This window comes from Choloepus didactylus, chromosome 2 (genome assembly GCF_015220235.1).
Source record: "Choloepus didactylus isolate mChoDid1 chromosome 2, mChoDid1.pri, whole genome shotgun sequence".
In the NCBI taxonomy this organism is placed as follows: domain Eukaryota; kingdom Metazoa; phylum Chordata; class Mammalia; order Pilosa; family Megalonychidae; genus Choloepus; species Choloepus didactylus.
Genome location: NC_051308.1, coordinates 110,931,383 through 110,957,978, shown reverse-complemented (window position 1 = coordinate 110,957,978; position 26,596 = coordinate 110,931,383). Strand labels below are relative to the sequence as shown.

The window sequence follows — 26,596 nt, the reverse complement described above, 5'->3', positions numbered from 1 at the left end:
AGAAAGAAGAGTGGTTGGGTTGGAGTTTATGTTGGAGGTACAGAAGGCTTAAATTGTTGATGAATTGGATGTAGGGGGTTAGGGAGGGAGATGAGTTTGGCTGAACCACCAGGTAGGTGGTGATGCAGTTTACTAAAATTGGGAAGGCTGGGGTGAAGAGCAGCTTGGGGAGGGCCTTTTGTGGACATGGTGATTTGTGTGCCTCTTATCTCCCCTGGGATGTGCCAGTGTTTAGTAGTTGAGCTGAGACAGGCCAGCCAGTGAAAGAAGGAAAACTAAAAATGTGGGATGTCAGGAGCCAGAGAAGAAGTGTTTCTGGAGGGAGGGAGTGGTCACCTGAGTGGAATACAGTAAGTAAAATCAGAACAGAGAAGTGGCCCTTGGACTTGGCAACATGACGGTTATTGCTGATCCTGAGGAGAAGCTGATTGGAGGAAGGTGCAGAAATAGATGGGACTTCAGATGTCATTTTCAATTAAAAGAGCAGAGAAAGGGGTAGTAACCAGAGAGGGATGCAGGGTCAAGTCAGGATTTTTCAAACATGGTTAATGGCATGTTTGTTTCCTGGTGGGAAAGGAGGTCTGTCTGGGAGGGAGATAGCAATGGAGGGGTGGGGGTTGTGGCTGCAGGAGTGATGCCTGTGAGAGGGCGAGATGATGTGGAACCCAGAGGTTCAGTCATAGAGGGATGGCAGAGAGGGCCAGGGTTGGTGTAGTTTGGCAGTTTGGGTAGTAAGAGGATAAGGGATGTCCCATCTCATGGGTTCCATTTTCCCCCAATGAAGAGGCAAGTTCACTGGGTGGTGGTTGTGTGGGGAGTGCAGTTGGTTTGAGGAGAGAAAAGGGTGTGGCATAGTCTGTTTGGAGAATAGGAAAGGAAGCTTAATAGGGGAATATGGTGGGATTACAGTGCCCAGTGTCCATTTGAGCACAGTGGCCATAGATGTGGTCTCCTGCGACAGTCAGGGGCTGGGATGCAGGGAAGCAGGCAGGCTGGGCAGATACTGGGGATTTTCCAGGTGAGTGCAACGGAGGGAGAAAGGGTGGGACACCCAGACCTTTCTGTCTCCACAGCCCATGCTTTTTTACCCAGTCCAGCTTCCTGTGTAACCATTTCTACCCCTTTCTCCTCTTCCTGTCTCCAAGAAGTGCCAGCTGAGATCCACCAGGCTCGGCAGGCCCTGACTGTGAACTCCACCTCTTGTCTGGGGCAGTCGGCATTGGGCAGCTCGCTCTGGGACTAGGACTCCCACCAAGTGCCCTGGCAGCTGCCTGCCTCCCTCCCTCCCTGTCTCTGAACATCTTTGCTTTGGGTTGTCTCAGGCTCCCAGGGACAAAGAGGGTGTGTGTTTCAAAAGTTAGCTAGAGTCTGTGTCAGGGCAGGGGCTGTTGATGCACTGTGTCCTGCCTCAAAATCTACTCAGAATGATTCCAAATATGAATCAATAAAATAAATACTGCCATGCTTGAGCAGTACCTTCTTTCTTTCTCCCTAGACCTTGGAGAAGTTTTCTGGCGAAGGATTTGCCAAAACCCCTGGTGAGATCTAGAGCTGCTCCCAAGACCCCTCTTTGCAGCTCCTAATCTATTTCTCCCAGCCCCACTTGGATTTACTAGTTCTCCACAACTACCCTTCCGGCTTTCTCCCATGGTTGACCTCTTACTGTAGGATACATCTCTTGTTATTCCTCTACTGTGCTTTCTTGATTAAAGAATATGATCCTGCAAACCTTACCCACCTAGAGGCTGAGAACTGGAAGGATGTAGCCTCTTGGCCCATCTCATCCTTTTTCTGGAGATAGGGCTGGCCAAGGTTTGGGGGAGAGGGGAGAGAATCCTTGAGGGGTAGCTCTGGTGCCTCCAGGACTTAATCTTTTGCTTTCTAGCTTGTACACAGCTCATTCCTAAGGCTTCTGTTGACTCCTGTGAGACAGAGAGACCAAAGATAATCTTCTTTGCAGTTCCCATGGAAATGGAGTAAAGCTACAAAAAGACCACCAGGGCAAATGGTGACTACAAATGTCACTCAGTCCCCCAGGGGGTGGGGCAGGGATAGGATTAGGGAGAGGGGGGCTTGAAGGTTTCAGGAACTCCTGCATCAGACCCCACTCTACAGCTGTGACCCAGCATGACTTATGAAATCTGTTTCTACTTAATTACGGTGGAGCCTGTGATTCTCCCCAAGCCTGGGTGCCATGAGATAATTCTTCCCACCATGCTGTCTGCTTTCATTTAATGGTGGACATCATTCTTAATGGCAGGCGTGCTGGTTTGGATGTATTATGTCCCCCAAAACGCCATGTTCTTTGATGCAGTCTTGTGGGGGCAGACGTGTTAGTGTTGATTAGGTTGGAACCTATTGATTGAGTGTTTCCATGGAGGTGTGACTCAATCAACTGTGGGCAAGACCTTTGATTGGATAATTTCCATGGAGGTGTTACTTCACCTATTCAGGGTGGGTCTTAATTGAATCACTGGAGCCCTGTAAAAGCTCAGAAACAGAAGGACTTCAGAGAAGCTGCAACTTAGAGAGACATTTTGAAGATGGTCGTTGAATGCTGACACTGACATTTTGGAGAATGTCATTTTGAAATGCAACCTGGGAGCAAGCAGACGCCAGTCATGTGCCTTCCAAGCTAACAGAGGTTTTCTGGACGCCAATGGCCTTCTCCAGTGAAGATACCCTATTGTTGATGCCACTTTATGGCCTAAGACTGTAACGTTGTAACCAAATAAACCCCCTTTATAAAAGCCAATCCATTTCTGGTGTTTTGCAAAATGACAGCATTAGCAAACTGGAATGGATTTTGGTACCAGAGAAGTGGGGTGCTGTTGAATTTGCAAATACCAAACATGTTGGAATGGCTTTTTAAATGGATAAGGGTATTCTGGAAGAATTGTAAGGAGCTCGATAAAAAAGGCCTAAATTGCTTTGAAGAGACCGTTTGTGGAAACATGGACTCTAAAGATATTTCTGATGAGGCCTTGAGCAGAAACAATGAATGTGTCATTGCCAACTGGAAGAAAGGCAATCCTTGCTTTAAAATGGCAGAGACCTCCCCCCTACGTGGGATCAGACACCCAGGGGAGTGAATCTCCCTGGCAACGGGGAATGTGACTCCCGGGGAGTAATGTAGACCCGGCATCGTGGGACGGAGAACATCTTCTTGACCAAAAGGGGGATGTGAAAGGAAATGAAATAAGCTTCAGTGGCAGAGAGATTCCAAAACGAGCCGAGAGGTCACTCTGGTGGGCACTCTTACGCACACTTTAGACAACCCTTTTTAGGTTCTAAAGAATTGGGGTAGCTGGTGGTGGATACCTGAAACTATCAAACTACAACCCAGAACCCATGAATCTCGAAGACAGATGTATAAAAATGTAGCTTATGAGGGGTGACAATGGGATTGGGAAAGCCATAAGGACCACACTCCACTTTGTCTAGTTTATGGATGGATGAGTAGAAAAATAGGGGAAGGAAACAAACAGACAAAGGTACCCAGTGTTCTTTTTTACTTCAATTGCTCTTTTTCACTCTAATTATTATTCTTGTTATTTTTGTGTGTGTGCTAATGAAGGTGTCAGGGATTGATTTAGGTGATGAATGTACAACTATGTAATGGTACTGTAAACAATGGAAAGTACTATTTGTTTTGTATGACTGCGTGGTATGTGAATATATCTCAATAAAATGATAAAAAAAAAAAACACAAGAAACAACAAGAAAAAAAATAAAATAAAATGGCAGAGAATTTGGCAAAATTGTGTCCTGGTGTCAAATGGAAGGCAGAATTTGAAAGCGATGAGCTGGGATACTTAGGTGAGGAGATCTCAAGACTATGTGTGGAAGATGTAGCCTGGCTTTTCCTTGCAGCTTACAGTAAAATGTGACAGGACAGAGATAAGCTGAGAAATGAACTCTTGGGTACAAAGAAACCAGAAACTGATAGTTTGGAAAACTCCAGGCTTCCAGAAAGTGAAACCCCAGTGGCCTCAGCACCACATGAGGATTTAACCAAACATGGAACCTGACCACCATTTCAGTACAAGCCAGGATTGCAGATGGAGTTATCCAGAAAGGATTTATGGAAACTCCTGTTGTCTGACGGTTTTGACTCCTGTGGGCTTCATGCCAAGCCAACAAGATTTTTGCAAGATCTGTATGGACAGAGCCATTGCAAGTCTGGACTGAAGGGGACAGAGAAGGAAAAATTGAAGGAAAAATTACTTCAAGGACAGAATCATGGAAATTGAGGTCTGGAGTCAAGAAATCTAGGGCAATTAGAGCAGAGCAACCCATGCACATGGAAAAGGTGAGTTTGCCCCGGAGGCAGAGGGTGGCCTTCTGCCTAGATGCTCAGGAAGAGTGCTGCCACCCAGGCCCCAGAGAGTGGGGAGCACATTCCCCGGGGATTGGGGAGAGCCTGGCCACCACCTCATTGTTCTGAAGGGGTTGAGCACATGCCCCAGAGATGGAAGAGAGTCCGGGTGGCATCCCGATGTTTGAGGAGGGTGGGGCCGAGAAGGTGTTCTCCCCAGTGCATGGATATGTTGGAGCACTCACCCCCGTGTTTGGAGAGAACAAGGCTGCCATGAAAGCCTTTGGAAAAAGTTAGCCTCTTGCCCCCTCAAGCCCCAAGGAGGCAACGTCATTCTGTAAATGACTCTCAGAATTTGAAACCTGATGAAGCATGCCCTAAGGGTTTTAGGAACTGTTTTGGTCCCTTCAACCCTATTTTTCTTTCAGTTTCTCCCTATGGCAATGGGAATGTTTATCCTGTGATTGTCCCTCCTTTGTATATTGGCAGCAGATAACTTGTTCTAAGTTTCACAGATTCCACAGCCAGAGGGGAATTTTGCATTAGGACAGACCATGCCTGTGACTGATTTTGATGGGATCTTGTACTTACCTATTGTTACTGAAATGACTTAAGCTTTTTCATGTTGTGTGGGGATGGAAAGATCATGTCATTTTGGGGTCCAGGGGGTAGAATGTACTGGTTTGGATGTATTATGTCCCCCAAAATCCCATGTTCTTTGATACAGTCTTGTTGGGGCAGACGTGTTAGTGTTGATTAGGTTGGAGCCTATTGATTGAGTGTTTCCGTGGAGATGTGACTCAATCAACAATGGGCAAGACCTTTGACTGGATAATTTCTATAGAGGTGTTATCCCACCCATTCAGGGTGGGTCTTAATTGAATCACTGGAGCCCTGTAAAAGCTCAGAAACAGAAGGACTTCAGAGAAGCTGCAACTTAGAGAGACATTTTGAAGACAGCCGTTGAAAGCTGACACTGACATTTTGGAGAGTGTCATTTTGAGACGCAACCTGGGAGCAAGCACACGCCAGTCACGTGCCTTCCAAGCTAACAGAGGTTTTCAGGACGCCATTGGCCATCCTTCAGTGAAGGTACCCTATTATTGATGCCTTACCTTGGACACTTTTATGGCCTTAAGACTGTAACTTTGTAACCACATAAGCCCCCTTTATAAAAGCCATTCCATTTCTGGTGTTTTGCAAAATGACAGCATTAGCAAACTGGAACAGCAGGGATGCCAGAAGAGTCTGCCTGAGTTGAAATGTTTAGGACAGGTAGTTTTTGTTTTGCTTTTAAGGCAGCAGGTATGCCTGGCTACCTGCTTGTTGCCTAGGCGGGTAATAAAGTTAGTGGAGAGTAGTAGGATGAAGTTTGCAAGGTGCTTAAACACAAGGAAGAGTTATTTTGAAATTAGAAACATATCCTGGATTCTGGACAGTTCACATTTGCATCATTTAGCAGTTCACAAGTCATTTTAGCAGCCTCAAAAGCAATCCAGTGTGGGCTTTTGCCCAGGCCTCCCGATGACAGAGTTTCCTGATGGGTTTTTGTTTCCCTGTGTTGCTCCAACCCCTGTGCCCTCTAGCACAGTGCTCCCTCTCCTTTGCTGTGCATTATGATTCTTTGGGAGCTTGTCTTGACCCCCACCCCTGGAGGGGGATGGGTATGAGCCTCGTGCTCAGGATGACTCTCATGCTGCGGCCAGCCCAGCATCCTCCGGGACAGGGTATGGTTGAATTCACTCCCTCACCCATGCCCCTTCCCCTTGCTCTTCCCATGGAGGCTCCTTCCTGGTGCTGCTGCTGAAAGAATGCTTCCACCACCTGAGCTGGCTGCCCGGTGTCCACAGCATCCACTGGGACATGGGGCTGCTGGTGACCAGCGTCATCCCACAGACCCCATTCTTCCGGGCCATGCACATCACCGAGGTGCATGCTCAGTGGTGGCCCTCTCAGGCACCTGTGCCTTCTTGAGGAGCCTTCTCAGGTGACCATGGTGAGGGGGCCGGTCAGGGGTGGTGATCCAGAATGACCGTGGCCTGGGCCCTGGTTTCAGTCGTTTTGCCTCCTGCCTCGAACTTTGGTTCCCTGGGGGCAGCTTAGTGGTGCTGACATAACAGGTGACATCAGGCATTGAGGCCCATGGCCTTATCTGCAGAACCTGCACCAGAACCTGGAGCTGCTGCTGTTCCGCGCCCTAGCCGAGGCCGAGGAGCACCAGCCCGACCTGGACGGCTCCACAGTGCAGCGTGGGACCCACTGTCTGGCAGCACCACCTGGGGACTACAGAAGGGCCTGGAACAGGTGTGTGCCAGGCAGGGTGGAGGTGCAGGAGAGGCCCGCGGGCAGAGCCGCCCTTTCCTTTCCTCACTTCTCCCGTCCTTGGACTGCTTTCTATCATTCTGCTTCCTCTCTCAGGACCATCTCTGCTGCTTGTCTCCCTGCCCCCCAAGGAAGGGGAAAAGCAAAGGAAAACTCACTGCGTCTCTCTGAGTGTCAGCCTTCAAGCCCTCTTTGCTGGGGACCATGGTGGGTGGAGCAGGCCTCCTTGTTCTCCCTTCCCCCACTCCGGCCAGGTGCTGGGTGCTCAACCGCATGGACAACTGGGCTGTGTTAAGTAAGTTTCATTGATTTGGGCCGGTCGGCCACCATCCCTGTGCAGTCCCCGCACAGCCTGGACAGCGACCACTTCTGGGCCATCACACCCCTGACTCAGACATCCATGCTGCAGAAAGGGAAGACGTCCTCTGCCCTTCTCAGGAGGTTTTCGGTGTCAGGGCCTCATGGGAATACACAGTGGGCAGCCGAGGCCCTCAGCATTCCCTTCAGCCTCTCTTCTTTTGCTTTGACTCCCATTTTCAGCATCTCCCCCTTGCAGAGCTTCCCTGCAAGTAGAGTTGTGGTTTTCACACCTGGTCTCTGTGAGCCCTGGACCCCGAGAAGGTCCCCAGGTGCTCTCCAAAGGCTGAATTCTCTAGATGGGAGGAGGGGAGGACAGGCCTCCCGGTCTGCTCAGCTTCCATCTGTTTTGTGTACATTGGATTTTGCCTAAGATTTTATTGGAAAAGGATTCTGCTGGAGAAGAACACTGAAATTTAAAAACCTGTGATAGAGGTTAGTGCCCTGGACTTGGGGCTTCTAGTATACTCTGGCCTCAGTTTCCACATCTTTGGAATGGAGGGAATCTTCCTTGCCCGTCCCCTCTCAATAATTGGTGACATGTAAAAGGATGAAAGAATGGGAGATTAGGAGGAGAGATGGAAGTGAAGCTGATGGGATGGAAACACACCGTACACACAGGAAGATGGAAAAGTATCTCCAGAAAGTCCCTGGGCAGCCAACAGGACTGGCCTGTCCTTTTGTTCCTTTTGTCAGAGAGCACCACCCAGAGGTCATCTCGGGTTGTTGCAGCCTGGGTGGTGCAGGTGATGGCCTGGGGTTGGAGGGAAGACCCAGAGAAGAGGAGACCCCTGCCTGTCAGGAGGGGCCAGAGGGCTCAACGCAGGCCCAGCCCCTCATCGGGAGCGTGTACCCCTCTCGTGTGGACTTCCAGACAGCCCTGAGAGGTAAGTCAGGCCAGTGTGTAATTTCTCTCCCTCTGTGGATGAGGAAAGGAAGGCTCAGAAGGCTGAGAGGAACGTCCTCATGTTTCTTGGCAGGAAAACAGCACGGCTGCTGATTGCACCCAGGTCTGCCTCTTGCTCCAAGCCAGTTTCATACATGCAAATGGTCCGAATATTTGGGGGATATGGCAGGATGGCCAGCGCTGACTAAGGAATGCCTTCCTGGAAAAAGGTGGCATTTTGACCAGTTCCCTGCCCTCCCTTGTTTGAGCTCGGAAGAATGTTGGCTGATCCCGGTGAAAACCTCTCTGCTTTTTAACCTCCATCTCTCCAGCGGCAACTCTCAGAGCAGAGTTGAATGAACACAATTTTCTGTCCCCAGCAGAATTTCCCACTAGAGAATATAAGATCCCAGATCTCTGCAATTATTTTGACAATAGTAATGTCACCTTGTTTTATATGCCCTTCCTTTGCCCTGCCCTCTCCCCCCTTTGCACCATCCATCCTCTCATTCTGCCCCTGCAGCAGGGCGTTAGCACTCACTAACAGAGACTTGTTGCTCTGGCAGCCAGAGCGCTCTCCTGCTGTCCCTGCCTCTCGCTTCCCTCCCTTGCTCCTTCCTCCTTTCCAGCCAGGTGCCACCGAGGCTTTGTTGTGTTGTTTTGTTTTGTAGACATTTCGAGTTCGTATCAGGTTATCCATCGTATCCTGAAAAGGAACATCACTGGTGCTGTGAAATTGGAGGTAACAGCCCCTACATCTAACTGGGCTTTTCTCCTGCTCCCACCCCTGGAGTATCAGCAGGCTCACTGCCTAGGCCTGGTTAGTGTGTATTTTCCTGGCATTCCCTTAGACAAAACAGACTGAGGCTGTCTGGGGGTTGGGTGGACTGGCAGGGTGGCAATCCTCTCCACCAAGACTTTCTCTTTCTCTTCCAGTTGCACATCATGGAGTTTGAAGAGTTGAAATAACCAGGTGCAATCAGCAAGTTCCCTCTCCCGTCTGCCTCAAACCCAGATTCTGCCTCACTCTGTCCTCTTGTACCTCCTTTGCTCTTGAGGTGTCAGGGATGAAAAAGGCCAGACTGGTGCCCAAAATCGATTCCCATGAGACTGCCCCCGAGCTCACCTCTCAAAAAGGGCAGTGATGTCTCAGTGCGTCACATGTTCTCAGTTCCCTGGTGCAACATGAATGTTTGAACCAAGTGTTGGAAATGTTAGGTTGAAAGCCTGAGGCAGCCTGGGTGTTTTCTGTGTTTCTCCTGTATACCCCCAAGCACAATATAAGCCACCCTGAGATTTGGGGTAGGGGCCCACTGCCTGGTTGTGCTGTTTTGGATATATTATGTCCCCCAGAAAGCCATGTTCTTTAATGCAATCTTATGGGGGCAGATTTATTAGTCTTTTGATTAGGGTGCAACCTTTTGTTTCCATGGAGATGTGACCCAAATGTGGGTGATACTTTTGATTAGATTATTTCCATGGAGGTGTGGCCCCACCTATTCAGGGTGGGTCTTGATTAGTTCACTAGAGTATTTAAGAGGGAAGCTGAGAGCTGACACGGGCCCAGACACTTGCTGACACTTAGAGATGCCTGAAGATGTGGACAGAAGAACGTTTGGAGATGCTAAGCTAAGAGATGAAACCCAGAGTTTGCCCCAGAGACTCCGAGACATTTTGGATAAAGCCATTTTGAAACACAACCTGAGAGCAAAGGACCAGCAGACACCAGCATGCCTTCCCAGCTGACAGAGGTGTTCTGGATGCCATCGGCCGTTCTTCAATGACGGTATCCTCTCGTTGACGCCTTAGTTTGGACACTTTTATGGCCTTAGGACTGTAAATTTGTAACGGAGTACATCCCCTTTATAAAAGTCAGTACATTTCTGGTATTTTTCATAACTGCAGCATTAGCAAACCGGAACACTGGTCTTCCTGCTGTTCCATGTAGAATCAGGTAGAGAGCATTTAACCAGTGAACAATCACCTTAACAAATAAGTGCTGGCATGTTTCATGAGTTTGGGGTGATTGATACCTTTCTGGAAACTCCTCTGCACACTTGCCCTCTAAAAGCTGCTGCAGGGAGATTGAGCTGTCGTGTGCCTGGTGTGCTCACTCAGCTCCCTGTCTGTGGGCACTGGGCCATGCGCACCTGAGGTGTGGGCTGACAGCCTAAATTCATTTCATTTCTCCTTGCCCTCTCTGTGGAGATAAGAAAATCGGTTCAGAATGATAACAGCCTTGATTTTTTTTTTATGCTTTGCAACTTTACTAGAACCCTAAATGTAAGGTCATAAAAGAGTATTAGTTAGGTTTAAGAAAAATGGAGGGTTCTCTTGGTGTTGAACTCACAGGAGCTAGCATTTTCCTTATATCAAGTGAACATGAACCCAGTTATTTCTTTAAATAATTTTATTAGAGCCAAACTATTTAAATAATTTTATTTGTTCCATCCTTTGGTAGATGAGAAAAATACATTACAAAATACATTATACAGAGGACAGCTCACAGTACACATTACTAAAAACACAATCTACATTCCAGCCAGGGCTGGTGGTAAGTTCAGAAGAAAGCCACAGAGGCTTTGAAAACCAGATCTCAGCTCCATGGAGTGAATTCTCTCTCCCCTTAAGTACCCTCTTTATCCCAGCCTCAGGATATAGTAGCACCCCTAATCAAGTGGGCATGGGTAGGGTTAGAGCAGCATTGAGTGGGACTGGTGAACTCTCCATCCACCTGAAGCAGCAAGAAGTTCCCATCCCTCAAGAGAAAAGGGGGAAAATGACCAGTGTTACAACTGCCGACTCAAAACATTACAGAATTCCTTCAGTATCCTACTGGTTCCCAGGCAGTTGTCCCAAGTCTAGTTCACTTAGCCATCCCTGGCCTCTGTCCTTTCATTCATTACCCAGTCTCTAAACATGGACTGTCCTGAGAGGCTGCCTCAGCCCCCAAGCAAGCTTACAGACACGGAGATGCAGACAGCACCTGTTATATGGAGAAGTCATGCCCATTCTTTTACAACAGCATGTACATAACAACACAGCACCAACGGTTCTATCTCAGCACAGACTCCTGGCCTTACTCTCCCCTCCCCAGCAATTCCCAGAGCCTGGGGTAAGGACACAGATGTATAAAACAACTCCCCACTGTAAGCTAACTCTTTCTGCTAGGACCCACTTTATGGGAATGGCTTGAAAAAATCCACAGTTCTCCATGCCAAAAATAACTTACTTCACAGCTATGCCTGAATTCTCTTTTACAAGGGCAAGTGAAGCAAGCAGGGGGAAGGCAGGCAAAGGAGTTACCAACAATCACCATTCAGTCCTAGTTAGAAGCTGCTTTCCAGGAGGGAGGGGAACCAGGAGGCATCAGAGTTGCAGCGGCACAGCACATTGCTGAGATGAGAAAAGACCATATACATGAGACTCTGCCCCATCCCAGTCAGTTCATTCCAAAGCAATTCTAGGAAATGGCCTCTCAAGTCTCATTTTCTTTTTCCTAGAAATTTGAAAACATCTCAATGACCAGAAGAGAAAAGTAGTCCTAAGAATTAAGCTCGTCGGCTCAGCCTACTACACTGTACTTTAGTAGGCCAGGCTCTGCATTCCAAAGGGGGACAAGTGCTGGTTGCTCCAGAGGCCTTCAGGAGAAATCTAGACCAAGGGGTGAACGAGGCGTGTGCTTCAGCTCCAATGTTCTCTTGCTGTAGCAGCAAAATGCAGCCTCTGACATCTCTACTGAAGCCACAGTGGACTTGGCAACCCTCCCGCATGTCCCAAGTAGTTCAGGGGATGAGAGTGGGGTGGAATGTGGGAATAAAAATAAAGATGAGTCAAGACCAGCATCTTCAAATTAACAAACTGTAATTGTTTTCCCAAAGATACATTTTTTTCATACACATCCATCATACACTGTAACCAAAAAAAGCAGTGTACATGAAATAAGAGAAAATAAATTAAAAATCCATAGCATAGGTAAGGAGGCTCTAGTCTGGAGCACAGCTGAGTTTCCAGCAATATAAGGAGGCTCGAAAGTTTCTTTTATAAGAAGGCCTGCTAGCAAGGGTTCCAGCAAGGTGGTTGGTTGGTCTGTAAGTCAGTCTTGAGTACTTGAGACAGCTCTGTGTTTGTGTTTTTTCCTTAGCGTTTAGAATAGCCATCATTGTCCTGCAATAGGCAGAGCTATCACGTCCAGGAAAAATGAGGGAGGGAACCACAGAGGCAGCGTGAGATCCAAATACAGCATTCAAAGGTAATTGGTCCAGTGGTGCCTGGGGGAGGAGGAAGGGGAAGATGCTCCGGGGTTAGCCATCTTCCTTTGGGGGTGTGTACCAGCCTGCAAATAACGAGAACAAAACACAGTCAGTGAGGTAGGGGCTGAAGTCCACCCCAACCCTCAAATCACCAAAGATGCCTCCAGTGGTAAAGGGGAGAGATCCTAAGAAGGGCTGCCAAGTGTGGGGAGAGACTGTGTACGGGAAGCTGAGAACCCGCCTACCTGGAGATTATAAGGGGAGGGGAATGAAGAGCCCAACCTGAGATGATAGAAGAGTTAGACAAGCATTTTCAAAAGGTGGCAGGGAGGAGGGGCAGCACCAAGTCCATATGTAGTATGGTCACTGGTGCTCTTCTGGGAGAAGAGGTTGTGGATGTTAGCCACCCCCAGCCCTTCTTTAGAGAATGGGGGCAAGTAGGATTCAGAAATGGGTGGGTAAGGCTCAGAAACCAAAAGAAGGGGTTCTTGCTGTCTGACTAGAAATGAAAAAAAAACTCTGGCCTGGCAAGTGCCCAAATCCCCTGAGTCCTGGCTCCAGCCTCACCGTTTTTTTCGTGGATCTGCACCAAGGACTTGTAGGACTGCTGTGCTCTTGTCAGACTGTATTGAGACTGGGGAGAGGAAGCCACCAAATCAAGCATGGCCAGCTGTGGCCTTAATGCCCCTCACCTTCCACAGACTGCCACCCAGGAGTCCCAGCACCCAGCACTCTGCTCTGACATGCTTAATACCTTCCACTTGGAAGATCACTTTGGAGCACAATCCCACAGCCTTCCCTTTCCAGACCTGAATCCTCCCATGTCTTAGGCTGCTCCTCAGGCCAAGGCTCTGCCTCTGTTCCCTGGCCCATCCAATGCCACCAGCCCAGGGCCTTATCCTCTTAGTCGTTCAAATAAAAGGCAGCCTTGGCCTGCTAGTGGCCCAGATTATATTTGGCTCCTGGCAGCTCCACCAGCCCCAGGTACAAGCTCCTTACTTTGTTGGCTCCAAACTGCACTCGTGCTTTTCCCTTCACCAGTGTGGCACTGATCTGCATGATCACAGACTCTATCGAGTAGGCACTGCTCCAGCCCTGGGTGATAGGGAGGGACAAGGCGAACAAGTCAGAAGAGATTCAAGAGAAAAGGTACCTTAAGCTTGATCTCCAGGCAAGCAACTACATCTGGAGAAGGGCCCTTGCCCAGCACTCCCAGTTCAGCCATCACCTGTTCACCAAGATTAGTAGGAACAGACCTTCCCTGGCAGAATGAAAGGGCCACATTATGCCTCTCACCCCACCTGAAGGGGTGTGTGTGTGGTAAAGCTCAGCCTAGCTCCACCTGGGCTAGCCCAGCCCAGAGCAAAAAAGGCTCACCTGTTTGGTGAGGAGTTCCATGCAGATGGCACCTCCGCCCAGAACATACCTGCAGAAGAAGGGTTAGTCAGCTGTATCTGACGAAGCTCCAAGTCCCTTCCTCACCCTCTGCAACTGGAGCTGCCCTCTCCCCTTTCCCAACCACTCACCCTCCAGAGAGGACTGGAGACACAACCCTGACAAATGGTGGGTCAAAAGGAAAGTTATCCTGAGAGAGAGAGACAAAGACAACTATCAGGGAGGGGAGGCCAGTGTCCTCCACAGGACTAGAAGGCAGAGGGTAAGACCAGGTCAAGGAGGGAGGGACTAGAAAAGAAAACACTTACTTTAAAGGAGAAGTTAAGTAGGATGAAGTCAGCTCCTTCTTTCTCTTTGAGGATCTGGAGATCATTGTGCAAAGCACTGTCCTGGTCAACTCTATGAAGCAATGAGTTCGGGCTGATTCCTGGTCCAGCCTGGGAGCCTCAAAACAGCCCCCACACCCCCAGGCCAGCAACAGATGGACAAACTGCCCACCCCCACTCCTGGGACCATGCAACCAACAAGCTGGATGGGACCACCCTGGAAATTCCCACCACAGCAGCTCCACTCACACTACTCTTCAACTTCCTTTCCAATCCCAGAGACCCCACTCACTTGAGGAGTTTGACATTCCAATCATACAGACTGTCATTCACAAGTTCGACTGCATAGTTTCCTGGAAGGAGGGAATAAGAGAGGAATTATCCAGACGGTCCAGGTGGTGAGTGGTCCCTGATGCAGATCCCTCTCCCAGGCTGAGAAAAAGATCAAAGGCTCCAGGTTCACTCCAGATGGACATGCACCCAATCCAAGCCACTGGCTTGAGGAGTTCTGTTCTTAGCCTGAAATCTTCATAAGCATCCAGTTATCTCAGAACATGGCCTGGGACCCCTTGTCACTATTATATCCTTCTTTATGAGAAACTTCTGCTCAGGTCCCTCTCCAAGGCGAACTCACCACCTTTGAAACTCTGTGATCGGTATATATCCCTGAGCTCCTTCATCAGTCGGTCAGTGGCCTGCACCGAGCCAGACACCGCACCCTACAAGAGAGGGACCATAGAGACATCCCGTGGTCACATGGTCTAAGAAGACACATACTAGACCTGAAGGCCAGACTAGCAGCTTGCCCAAAACTTAAGGAAGGATCAGGCATACCCATAACCCACCCAAAAAAAGGAGTCTGTTCTCCATACTGCTAAGTAGTAGACCGGCCTACTACCTCCCAGCCAGTATCCACCAACCCATTTGCCCAGCCTCTCCGTACAAGGCACGTACATTTAAGTAATCTTGCCTCTGGTTCTTTTTAATTTTCTCTAGTATGGCCAAGTTTTCTTTTCCTATACCATCATCTTCAGATTTCTTGCCCTCAGCTGGTTCTTCTTCTTTCATTTCATAGTGATCTAGGTCTTCTGTGTCCTGAGAGAGGTGTGGGGTGGGAGTGGAATAGAAGAAAGAAAACCAATACAAGTTGTGGAGAGGGGACATCACCTTCCTAGTCCCATTTGGCCTAGAGCAGAAGACAGGGAGGCAGCAATTCATTCAGCAGCCTTATGAGCACAACACTCTTTCCATTCCTGCAACAATACCGTGGCCCACTACCCCCATAATCTAAAATGATGAGGCAAATTTCTTCTCTTAATTCAGTTCTCAAGCAGCAGAGCTACAATAAGAACCTAAGGAAAGTAGGCAGGGACTTGGTCCTCTTGTTCCAAGTGTCCCTAAAACTATTCCTGGTAGCAGAAACTCTTCCCTAATTCCTAGCAGAATAACTCTGGTTTGACATTGTGACTTGAAGCTCATGTTTCTCCAGGTAACTGTTATACCCAGGGGTCGTCAGGGCCCAGGCCTGAAGGAGAAAACTGGACCATAAATCTCCTCCCCTGCCTACAGGGTCTGATTCAGGTATAGAGGGGCATCCACTGCCAAAATGGTAATGAGAAAGGTTATTGGAAAGGGAGATGGTGGAGACCAAGAACTGAGGATCAGCCCCTTATCACCCTGCTTAAGGGAGCAAGCAGCTCACTGTGCATGTGGGGGTGGGAAGAGGAGAGGAGAAGCCCATGTCCAAGGTTCAACCCCTCTCAGATGTTGGAGGAACAGAGTTGGCCATTGCCCCAGGAGGAGAAAGTTTCATGCATCACCTGCCCTGTGTGGGCCTTAAGACCCCGACAAAGTTGCAGAACCCAGGACATTAACCCAATGCTGGGAAACAAAGTAATCTCACTCTGGCAGGATGTGGCAATACTAATCTCCTAATTATTACATTAGCGGCTAACATTTACTGAATGTTTAGAATATGTCAGGTAATGTACTAGGTTTCAGCCACACTGGTTCACTTAATTCTTACAAACCCCATTATCATTATCCTATCATTAACCCCATTTTATAGACAAGGAAGCAAAGATCTATTGAGATCATCATGCTCAACTCTTAGCAGAGCTGAGACTTGATTCAAGTTCTGTCTGGCTCTGGTGCTCAAATTCTTGACCATTATGATACATACCACAAAAGAATCTATGTTTTTAGAGAATATATCAGCTGAATGAATTAGCACTTATGTACGGGACAAAGCATTTTATGTACAATGCCCCATTTAATCTTCAAGACAACCATACGCATGTATGTTACAGTCCCATTTTACAGATAAAGAAACTGCAGTTTAGTGAGCTTAGCTACAATTCCCCAATTAACCTATCTTGGAGATCTGAGATGCAAGCTCAGGTCTGCCCGTTTCCAAACCTGTGTGAAATTAATCTGTCAAATATTTGGTTTGAACAGATTTGTATTTGTTGATATTTTGTCCTTAACTGTCTTCAGGAGTGGGATGTGGATATCCTCTCTCCTCTACCACCATGGCAGTTCCTCCAGGTCAGTAAACTTGTCTTTATTCCTTTGGTATTATTCTCTCCCCAGTTCTAGTCTACAGCTCTGCACACAGTGGGTGATCAATGCTGCTGCCTAAAAGAGCTTTCTGCCAAAGTGGATGCTACTGCCACCTCAGGTGGCAAGCCTACCTCAGGCATCTCCTCATCTTCATCTTCTGAAGACACATCTTCTTGCGTGCACTGCAGTGAGGAGGGGAGAGATGGAGATCAGCGTCCCAGTGGCATCTTAGAATGCAGCCTCTGACCAGCCCCCAGGTCTGGAAGCTGTGTGTCTGCCCAGAATGCTGCCAGTCTCTCCAGCAGCCAGATCAGAGTGGAAGCAACAGCCCAGGAAATGACTTCGCTGCCAGCCCATTATTCCCCTCCCACCATATGCCAAAGAATAAAAAAGTGAAATGGTCGTTTCTTACCTCTACCTCACAAATCTCAGTTTAATTTTCCCAAGAACCCCTCCTTTATTCAGTCTTCTCTAGACTGATATTGTGTCCCTAGTTCTAAAGGAGGGGCCTGGGTCCACCCATTGGCCACCAACTGCTAATGCTAAGATAATGGAAACCCCCACCCGTCCTTCAAAAGAGGGTATTGCCCAAGAGATTGAGTTTTGATAGGAAAGATGAAACTACTAGTGCCCCATTTAGTTAGATTCCCATCTAGAAAAGAAAGAAGATGAGAATAAGGATTTGTGTCCATGCTTGGAACAGGTGGGGGTGGAGAGAAACTACTGCAGCTTCATCTCAATTATTAAGTATTTACTGAATGCCGTCTGGGTGGCAATCTACATAACAAAGTTCAAAGACCCTCAACTGCTCACCTGCTCTGCTGGCAAGGGCTGATCCAGCATCTCCACATCTGGATGCTGAGGGAGGTTATAGAGTTTACACAGGTCGGAGATGATCCTCTTCAGATGCTGCAATAGCTAGGGGTAGGGGATCACAATTATACCAAATACTCCATCCCCACCCCAATCTCGACAGGTGCATGGATGAGCTAAGAGCTCAGATCCCAAACTGGTACCTAGTTCTCTAAACCTATGGACCATGTGGCTGTGGGAATGAATCTACTGGAGGAGTAACCCTGGGGATGGTGCAAGGATTCTGGCTTCGGTAAGCAACTCCCCCAAGGATTCTGCCCTCAAGTGTCCAACCAATTGCACTACCCACTCCCCAGATATAGCTCCCTTTCATAGGATCTCGTCTTTCTCATAAGAATAAATGCCCACCATCCAAGACCCTGGGCCCCTCACCAGAGTATTCCCTTTCTTTATGTCCACCAGCCTCTCCAAGACAGCGGCCAAATTAGGGTCATCAGATTCCACGGACCAGATGGGGGGCACAGCAGGGTATGACTCCTGAGGGGAGAGGAGCAGAGACAGCAGTTAAAATGGGAGACTCTGGGAAAAGCCAGATTTTTGTCTGCCCGCCCTCCTTTTCCAAACTTCTAGCGCCTTTGCTTCCCCACCCCCACCCCCAATACACATATAAAAGTCCAGCTCAGCAGGTCAGTATCTAACCAAGTGGCTTCCCAACAACTAGAGTGTAAGAAAAAGTTCCTGCAACAGCCCTTTCCAAGAAGCCTGGAACTACTTCTTTCTTTCCTTGAGAGTAAAATCCAGGGAAAGCAGCACAGCCAACACTCTGCTAACAGTGAGAGAGGACTCCTGATCCACTGTATTACCCACACAAATTCCAGACTTGAGGGTCTCCCCACACCCAGGACAGAATCCTCCTTCACTTCTGCTCTGCAAATTCCACAAGTTGAGGAAGGTTTCACAGCATCACAATCACACTGATGTGATTAAAGCACAAAGACTGAAGCTCACATTAATTTTAGCTGGGGAAAGAGGGATGAAAACTGGATTGTATCTCCAGAATCTAAGAGTAAAAGTGTTTGAGGAGTAATCTCACCACCACCCCCTCCACCAACTCCCCCCACCTCTCCCTTGGGAACCTGCTACCCTCTCAGTCCAGGCGTGGGCTGTAGGGCTCCACATGGCAGACCCGGAGAAAGAAGCCTACGCTGCTGACATTCCCAGAATTCCTGAACCACAATGCCAAATGCAGCCTGACCAGACTCTCCCACTGTCCAAACCAAGAGGGTAGATTCAAGCCAAGTTTCCTTTATAGGAGCCATGGGGAATCTGACTTGAGGATCCCCTAAACTAACTTTCTGCCAGGGTCAAAGACAGAGAAGATGGCCTCAGGCAACTGGAAGAGCAGCTAGATGGGAGCAACCTTACCCTTACGGAGTTGGAAGCTTAACTCAGCAGCAAAATTAACTCTGGGGGTTTCCACACATGCCATGGGAACTACTCACTTCTACTGGGTAATCTTAGCTCTGCCATGGCTCTAATCCTCAGTGCTGGAGAAAAAGAATATCAGAGATACCCAAGTCTTCACCTGACTAAGCCACCTCTATTCCCTCAATCTAATTTTTTAGTTAAAAAACGAGGTAGGGAAAGGGAAGAAAAGAGAAGAAACGGAACACAGGAATTTTGGTGGGCCACCATCCAACCCAAGCTGAGGCTTGCCTAGCCAAACCCTGACCTGGCATGTCCAGGTGTGACTGAGGAAAGAAAACAAGAACCTTGTAATGTGAGTTCAAACCCCTAAGTACCATAGAATTCACAAGTTTGTCCTTCCTCAGACTACTTCGATTAGCCATCTACCTGCTTGGATAAAGTACTGTCCCTGGCTCCCAAGCTAGGGAGCTTGTTTCCAGCAGGGAGGACACCATATAGCAAAACATCAACCAATATAAGAGCTACACTACGCAGTACCAAACATTCCCAGATTACCAGAGTCCAACCCTCTTCAAAGAGTGTTTCAGGGTAGATTAGACTAAAGACATATAAGGTGTCTACTCTAGAATAACCGGGATGGATTAAGGCTTGCTGGGGAGAAGTAGCACTGTTACTGCTCAGCATAAATGGGGCAACCCTGGCACATCACCACTATTACCAGGGCAATTGAAGATATCCACAGGGAACAGGGAGGGGAGTGGCAGATTTGCTACCAACCAGGGCAGAAGGGGGAGATTTAGAGGTTACACCAGAAAAAAAGGGAATCCTAAGGAGGGAAATAAACGGAGTCAAGAAACTACAAACAATCACTCAGTAAGATTCAGAAGCCAAAAGGATGCATGAGGGATGCTTGGGCAGGGATCCCACAGGTGGCAACGTCCTAAGTCCAAGGAACTACTGAAAGGGCGCATCACTGAATCGTGCAGAGTTCTAGGCCAGGTCCTTCCAGCTGGGTCAATGCAGAGGCCTGGAACCTTGAGATGAGTGTGGAGAAGGGAATTCCTGTGTGGCAAGATAAAGTAGTGAAGAAGTAGCCAAAAGAAGCCCAAATCAAGAACCTTGGGATGTGGATGAATTCGTGGAAAGGGGGTAGTCGAGTAGCCATATGTCGGGGTGTCCCTCGCTATCAGGGGTCAGTGGAGAGATTCTGAGTGCACGGTAGAATCTCAAGCAGCAGAAACAAGTGTAACCTGGACTGAAAAAGCCAAGCCCCCGAGAGGGGCTTCGGCCTCATAGGTCCTTAAACATCAAAAAGCTGTATGGGGTAATCCTGGATTCCTGACAAGGGACTCCAGAGGGGCAAACACGACAGGGTCCTCACCGTGATGTTGCAGTGGATGCGGACCGGATCTCCAGGCACCGAGCCCCGCGGGGGTAGATGTGGTCCGGGCGCGGCCCCCGCCCCGGCCCCTCCAGCCCCAGCCAGCAGGAACTCGCAGCTCAGCTCGTCCAGGCAGGCGCTGGCAATGCGGAAGCGCTCGTGGCCGCGGTGGAAGATGGACTCGAGCAGCTTCAGCTCCCGCCTCAGGCAGGGCCCCGGCCCCGGGCCCCCTCCTGGGCCGCCCCCGGCCCCCGGCGCCGCCCCCTGGCCCCCCAGCTGTTGCCCCGGCCCCGGCTGCTGCTGCCCCTGCGGCTGCGGCTGCTGCATCCTCCGCTCCGCTCCGTTCCGGGGCCGGCGGGCCGGGCGCCTCCGGCCTCCGCTCCGGGCTCCGCCGCCGCCGCCGCGGTCCGCACTTCCTGATCCCCCCTTCGCCAAGATGGCGCCGCCGCCACCTCCGGGACAGGGCCGCCCCCCCCGCTCCGCTCGCCGGCCCCCCCCTCCCAGTCGCCGGAAGCCGCGCGCCCCTCCTCCTCCCCTTCAGCGGCCCCGCCTCCGGCCCCTCTCACGTGACCGCTCTGCTCTGGCCTCTTTCACATGATTTCTCAGTCTTTCCCGCCCCCTTGCTCTCGCTTGGGTCTCGCCTCTTTTTCGTGCTTCAGTGCGTGTTTACGTACGTCGCGCGTGCATGCGCAGGACGGCCCTTCGCCGGCGCTCCCTTCTCACGTGACCTGGCGCCGCGTGCTCCCAGGGGCTATCCGCGCGGGACTGTGTTTCCTGCTCTGGGTCCCTTTTCCCCCGCCCTCTGTTCGCTGCGAGCGTGCCGGGTACTCCATCGACCTAGAAGAAAGAAGAGAACTGCTGTCGCCGCTGTACCATCTTTGTTCTGCGTTCCCACTCTGGTCCTGGGCGGAAGGGCCGGGTGATCCGAGCCTCTGCACCCCGAGAGGGTGGGCATGCTGCGTCTGCACACTGAAAGAGGGGCCTATGGTTGGGGAAGGAGCTAGGAACAGGAATACAAAAGGCTTGGATTCTTGTGCGACCTTAGGCTAACCACTTTCCCTTTGAACCTCTATTTCCTCATCTGTGCAATGGCTCCGATGAGGATAATGCCTGCTTTGTCTACTCCCAAGGATTCCATGCGAGGGGACCGTGAGGTGCCGCGATAGATCGCTGGTCAATTTATATAAGGAGGGGTAGTCCATAGCCGATCCTTCTCCGCGCTTTTCTGACCCGAGGGGTCTGGACGGGGTGGGCGGAGGGGCGGCTTGGGCTTCCTCCTGTAGAAGGAGTGCATCACTTGTCTAAACCACTAGCTCCGCAGTAAGATAGAAGAGTGGACTCCTTCCCCGTCCAAAGCCTAAACGGCGAATACCTTGTCGGGGTGGTCCGGGCAGGTACCGCGAGTGGGCGGCATTGCCTCCGAGCCCTCGCTAGGTGGCAATATCACAAAGGACAAAGCTGGCGGAGGCTCCAAAAAGCCGGGGCTGGTGTTCCCCTGCCAAGGACAGGTGTCAGTTATCCTGTGGTAGGGCCTGGTGAGTTCTGCAGGGCCAACTCGGCGCTTGAGCCAGCGGCCACATCGCCACCTTCCTCTCCCCCCTTTACTGAAATGAGTCAGTTTTTATAAGAAGCTGACTGCACGGTCGGTGTTCGGTATTGGGATACTCATTTATTCAATTGCATTTGAATAAGGCCTTTTTTAGGCAGGTTGGGCTCTGGATATTTAAAGATGATTGAGACGTGTTTCTGGTCTCCTGGGGCCGTTGATCGTTTGATGAGCCTGAACAATTAGCTTCACATTACCTGTGTGTCTACTTAAGCATGCTGGTAGGATAAAAGGCTGTAGTAAAATTTCACATTTATTGAGCACTTCCTGAGTCAGGGTATTTTGCATACACTTCTAAACCTCCCAACAACATGGCAAGGTAAGCATTTGTGCCCCCTTTTACAGGCGGAGAAAAGGAGTAACTGCCCAAGGCTATATAGCTAGGAAAATACAGTTCCTGGGAATCAAACCCTGGTCTGTTTCCAAAGTCTGTGCCCTTTTACCTCACTCTGCCTTCTTGTGCTTTCTCAAAGAGGTTTTCACATATCACTTGACTTAAGCTCTAACCAAGGAAACCCACAAAACATAGTCAGTTGCAAAATCCTGAATTTCATACTTTATAAAGGGTTTTAATTAGAGAACAGCTTGATGAGACAGGCCCACAATGTTGCACAGACTGAGTCCCTCAGTGAGGAAACCCAAAAGTCATGGTCACTGGGAAGAAGCCTTTCTCTTCTCTGCTGCTCTGTTCAGCGTCTCAGCGCTCTGGCTGGGTGTGCCCTCTGGCAGCTAGAAGCCTAGTATGGAGTCTTACCTGCTGTCCTGTGGTCAGGGAAGGAGCTAGGGACAGGAATATAAGAGATACGGAGAGCAGGGGCATTACAAACGGAAAGAAAATGATGAACATATTCATGGAACGAATACTAGGGTAATAGGGAAATGTCAGGGAATAAAACAAAAATCCCTGTCCTCATGGAGTTTGCATTCTAGTGGAGAAAACAAACGAAAATAAAGGCTGTCTACAAAGCTGACTGATTCACTAGAGATGGGAGAAGATGAACAAATATTTACTGAGCACCCACTGTGTGAGGCCCTGGGGATGCAGCATTGAATGAAACAGACCCAGTCCCCACCTCTTTCATGCTTTCAGCCTGAAAGAAAGACATCTCAAGAATTGTTACGCATCCAGTTACATAATTGCATCAAAGGAGAACATGACTGGGGGTCTGGGAAGGCATCCCTGAACAAGTGACATGCTCAATTCTGAAGGATGAGTAGAATTACCTAAAGGAAGAGGAAAGGCCAGGCACTCCCAGAAAAGAGGGACAGCATGCACAAAGGTTGTGGGGTAGGACCATGGCAATTCAGAGGAACAGAAAGAAGGCCAGTGTCTACAGTGAGGGAGAGAGAATGGTGCAGGGAAGGTAGGCAGGGGCTGGATCCTGGTAGGTATTCAAAGTCATGTTTAGGAATTTGGGTTTTAAGATCAAGGAAGAGAAAAATGTTCAATAGAGTTTTGAGTCTGAAAGGCTGGAAAGGTAGTCATGGTAGCACCAACAGAGGTTGACTTCTCAAGAGAGAGTTGAGTTTTATGGGAAAGGTGGAGTGTGTGGAGGAGCTGGTGATGGGACATTCTGGAGACATCTCATGGGCTGTGGGTTTTGAGTTCCATAGAGAGGGCAGGGCCATGGGTGTAGATTCGAAAGTCTGCCACAGCTATCCTTTGAGTTAGCCCATAAAGGGGGCAGCATAGATAAGAGGAAAAAGCGTGATCTGGGGAGTCAGGCAGAACAGTTTGGAGTTGAGCTCCCCTGTTTCTGTGAACCCGTTTGCTTGTCTGTAAAATCAGTATAGTACCCTGCCTTGCAAGGTGGTTCTTGTGCCAGTTTAGATGAAATGATAAATGTAAAGTGAATAATACAGTGGTGGGCACACAACATTGCTCAGCAAATACTACTAATGGTGCAATGATTATTGTTACAACTACAAAATCAAGAAGTACTTTTAATAAGCATTTATGGACCTTTATCATGTGCCAGAAACTGCTCTAGGTATGTGTATACAGCAGTAGACGAGACAGGAAGTGCTCTCTTAAGAGTTCCATTTTAGTGAAAGGAGTCAGACAAATAACCAGAAGAATATCAGACTGATACGTAAATGCAAGGAATCAAAGTATGGTCATTTGGTGGTGGTTACTCTCAGTTCCTCCTTGGACAGTCTTACTGGGAGGCAGTGGTGGAGCTGAGACCTGATGGAGCAGAAAAGGCTGACCTGAGGGGACTGAGAAGAGCATTCCAGGCAGAGGGAGCAACAGCATCACAGACTGAATAAGAACAAGGGTGGTGTGTTCTAGAAGTAGGGAGCCAATGGTATACTGGTTAAGAACATGGACTTTGAACTCCAGTTCTGTCAACTATTTGGCCTTGGGCGAGTTCCTTACCTGTCTATGCCTCAGTTCCTGCATCTGTAAAATGGAGATCATAGTAGTACTGACCACAGAGCATTGCTGGGAGAATTAAGGGAGGTAACACATGTAAAGTATCTAGAATAGTGCACATAGCAAGAGCTCGATACATATTTCTATAAAACAGTTTGAGAATCAGAATGGCTTGAGTTTAGTGAGAGGAGAGGAAAGGGGAGTAAGGAGACAAGGTCAGTGAAGAAAACAGGGACTGGGTTATGGAGGCCACAATAAGTTGTTTGGGTTTTTTTTTAAAGCGCTGTGGGATACCACAGGGGATTTTAAGCAGGATTGGCATGATTTGATTTAAAGTTTTAAAAGCTTACTCTGGCTGCTCTGTGGAAAGTGGACTGTAGGGATTTTCCCCCCTCCAAAAGTTGGGTGTTATCAGAGAGCAGTTGGACTTGTTTGTGGAAGGGTGGGCAGTCTTTTCCTTTGATTTGCTCTGAGGCATAATATCCTGTCATCGACTCAACAAACACGTCCAGAGCTCTTGCTCTTTGCTAGGATTTGTACCGAATACTGGGCACTGAGAATGCAAAGACAAATAAGGTAACAGTCCCTTTGTGAAGCAGCTGGCATGAGACTGGCACAGAGGAGGGGCTCCTTGCATGATAGCTTCTTCTCATTTAATCATTTTTTTCATTGTGTTTATTATTCCTGTCCTTAAGGAGCCCATGGTACAGGGGATGAACTGGAGTCAGACATAATCAACTGTCATGCAATGTGACAAACACAATAGAGGTCAAGAAGGGTGATGGCCATGAAGGGTGACATTATCCAGGATTAATTCCCAAGAAAGAACTTGAAAGACAAAGAGGAGTTATTTAGGTGGTAATAGGGGGACATTCTGAAGTTAGGCCCTAAAGTTAGAAGGAGGTTGGAGTAAAGGCCTAAGACAAAGGATGAATGAGGAGAAGAGGGGAAGGGGCTGAGGAAGAGGCTCAGAATAGGTAAGAAATGCAGAGGTGTTGGCCATCGGTACTATATCCTGGGCCCCCAGGTAACCATGATATTATCAGTCCTTCTGGAGGTCAATTTAGCAAAACATAATCAGATAAGAAAAACACTCAAAAACCTTTGACCCAGCATTTTCACTAGGAAATTACTGAAGGTATGTGCAAAGATTTGCCTATAATGGAATAACTGTTAAAAATAGTTATCAAAGAATACTTAGTATGGAGGGATGCTTGAGAAATTAAATGAGAAGGGGAGGTTATAAAGCTATTTTTTTATAGTGTGCTCCTTTTTATAGAGAAATAAAAATACAGTGATTTAGGTATATACCCAACAGAAATGCATACATTTGTGCATCAAAAATATGAACAAGAATGCTCAGAGCAGTATTATTTTTAATAGTCCAAAAATAGGAAACAGGACAAACACTTATCATCAGTGGAGTGGATAAGGTGGTATATTCATACAATGATTTACTCTACAACAATGAAAATAAATGAACTACAACAACATCCGTGATTCTCACTAAAATAATGCTAAAAAAAAAACAAACACCCAAAAGATGATGATTCCATCTATAAAAAAATTAAAAGCAGACAAAGTCAATCTATGGCATTAGAAATCAGAATGGTAGCTACTTTCGAAGAGTAGGGAATGATTGGGAGAGGACATAATGGAGGCTTTTAAAATATTGGTAATGTTCTATTTTTTATGTTGGTGATTATGTGGATGTGTTCATGTGAAAATTTAGTTGTATACTTTTATATACTTTTCTGTATGTTATATCTAAATAAATAAATAAAGATTAATTTGGAAATTTTTATATATATAAGAGCTAACAGTGATTGTTTTTCCCTAGGAGGTGGGACTGGGAATCCATTTTGTACTTACTATGTTTTACTAATTTGTGCTTTCCAGTTGGCCTTTGACAACATGTATTACTTTGGTAATAAAATTTTAAATGTAAAACATTTTAAATAAAGGAAAATAACATTGATTGCAATGCCATTCAAGAGAAAATCTTACTATCATAGGCAATGGAGTGTCCCACCAAAACTTTGCCCAGTCACTGTTTGACTTAGGGCTGATACTTCTGTATCTGTCTGTCACCCTGCATGGGTCTGGATGTGTCCTGACTCCCTGGCTGTCCTTCTACCTGGAAGGTATGGAAGAAGAATGTAAGGGTAGGGGAGAGATGAAGAGGGAGCGTGTTCCAGCTCTCCTCAGCCACTGGCTGGGTGTGCTCAGAGGACTTACTCCCCAACAGGTTGGAACTGGAGAATTAAACTTGAAGTACAGAATAGGGAACTTGAGAAGTTAGAGGCCAAGGTGAACCTACTGGCTGGATGGGCCTGGAGGGAGCATGCAGGGAGCAGCCTAAGGCTTTAAACAAGCAAATGACCCCTAGCCCACCCATCATCACAGAGACAAGCAACCATTCCAGAAAGAGATTTTCTTAAGAGAAGATTTCCATAGCCTTCTTCAATCACCCTGCTTCCACTGAAAGAAGAAAGTACTAAATACTAAAGCTCCTTGTCCCTTTAGGAGTTTGCAATGCCTTTAAGTCACCTTATACCCTAATTGTTTTTCT

The 26,596-nt window shown here is 48.2% G+C and overlaps 2 protein-coding genes across 2 annotated transcripts in view; one reads left to right on the top strand and one right to left on the bottom strand.

Annotated features, from left to right (window-relative positions):
- TDRD10 (tudor domain containing 10) overlaps positions 1-9,312 on the top strand; it is a 69,777-nt gene extending 60,465 nt beyond the window's left edge. The window contains 10 exon segments of the mRNA XM_037807620.1: positions 1,257-1,273; positions 1,496-1,538; positions 1,886-1,976; positions 5,975-6,045; positions 6,102-6,247; positions 6,477-6,622; positions 6,895-6,934; positions 6,936-7,051; positions 8,553-8,703; positions 8,820-9,312. Of these exon segments, the coding sequence (XP_037663548.1) occupies positions 1,257-1,273; positions 1,496-1,538; positions 1,886-1,976; positions 5,975-6,045; positions 6,102-6,247; positions 6,477-6,622; positions 6,895-6,934; positions 6,936-7,051; positions 8,553-8,703; positions 8,820-8,852 (854 nt within the window). The 3' untranslated portion in view covers positions 8,853-9,312.
- A 2,418-nt stretch (positions 9,313-11,730) lies between these two features.
- UBE2Q1 (ubiquitin conjugating enzyme E2 Q1) lies at positions 11,731-20,469 on the bottom strand. The gene is made up of 13 exons (XM_037825863.1): positions 20,042-20,469; positions 17,665-17,769; positions 17,233-17,337; positions 16,551-16,601; positions 14,812-14,952; positions 14,492-14,576; positions 14,150-14,210; positions 13,840-13,930; positions 13,663-13,721; positions 13,514-13,562; positions 13,136-13,231; positions 12,704-12,770; positions 11,731-12,219 (listed from the first exon to the last, which is right to left on the bottom strand). The coding sequence occupies exons 1-13, from the start codon at positions 20,366-20,368 to the stop codon at positions 12,188-12,190; spliced, it is 1,269 nt and encodes a 422-aa protein (XP_037681791.1). The 5' UTR covers positions 20,369-20,469; the 3' UTR covers positions 11,731-12,187.
- Between the last annotated feature and the right edge of the window lie 6,127 nt (positions 20,470-26,596).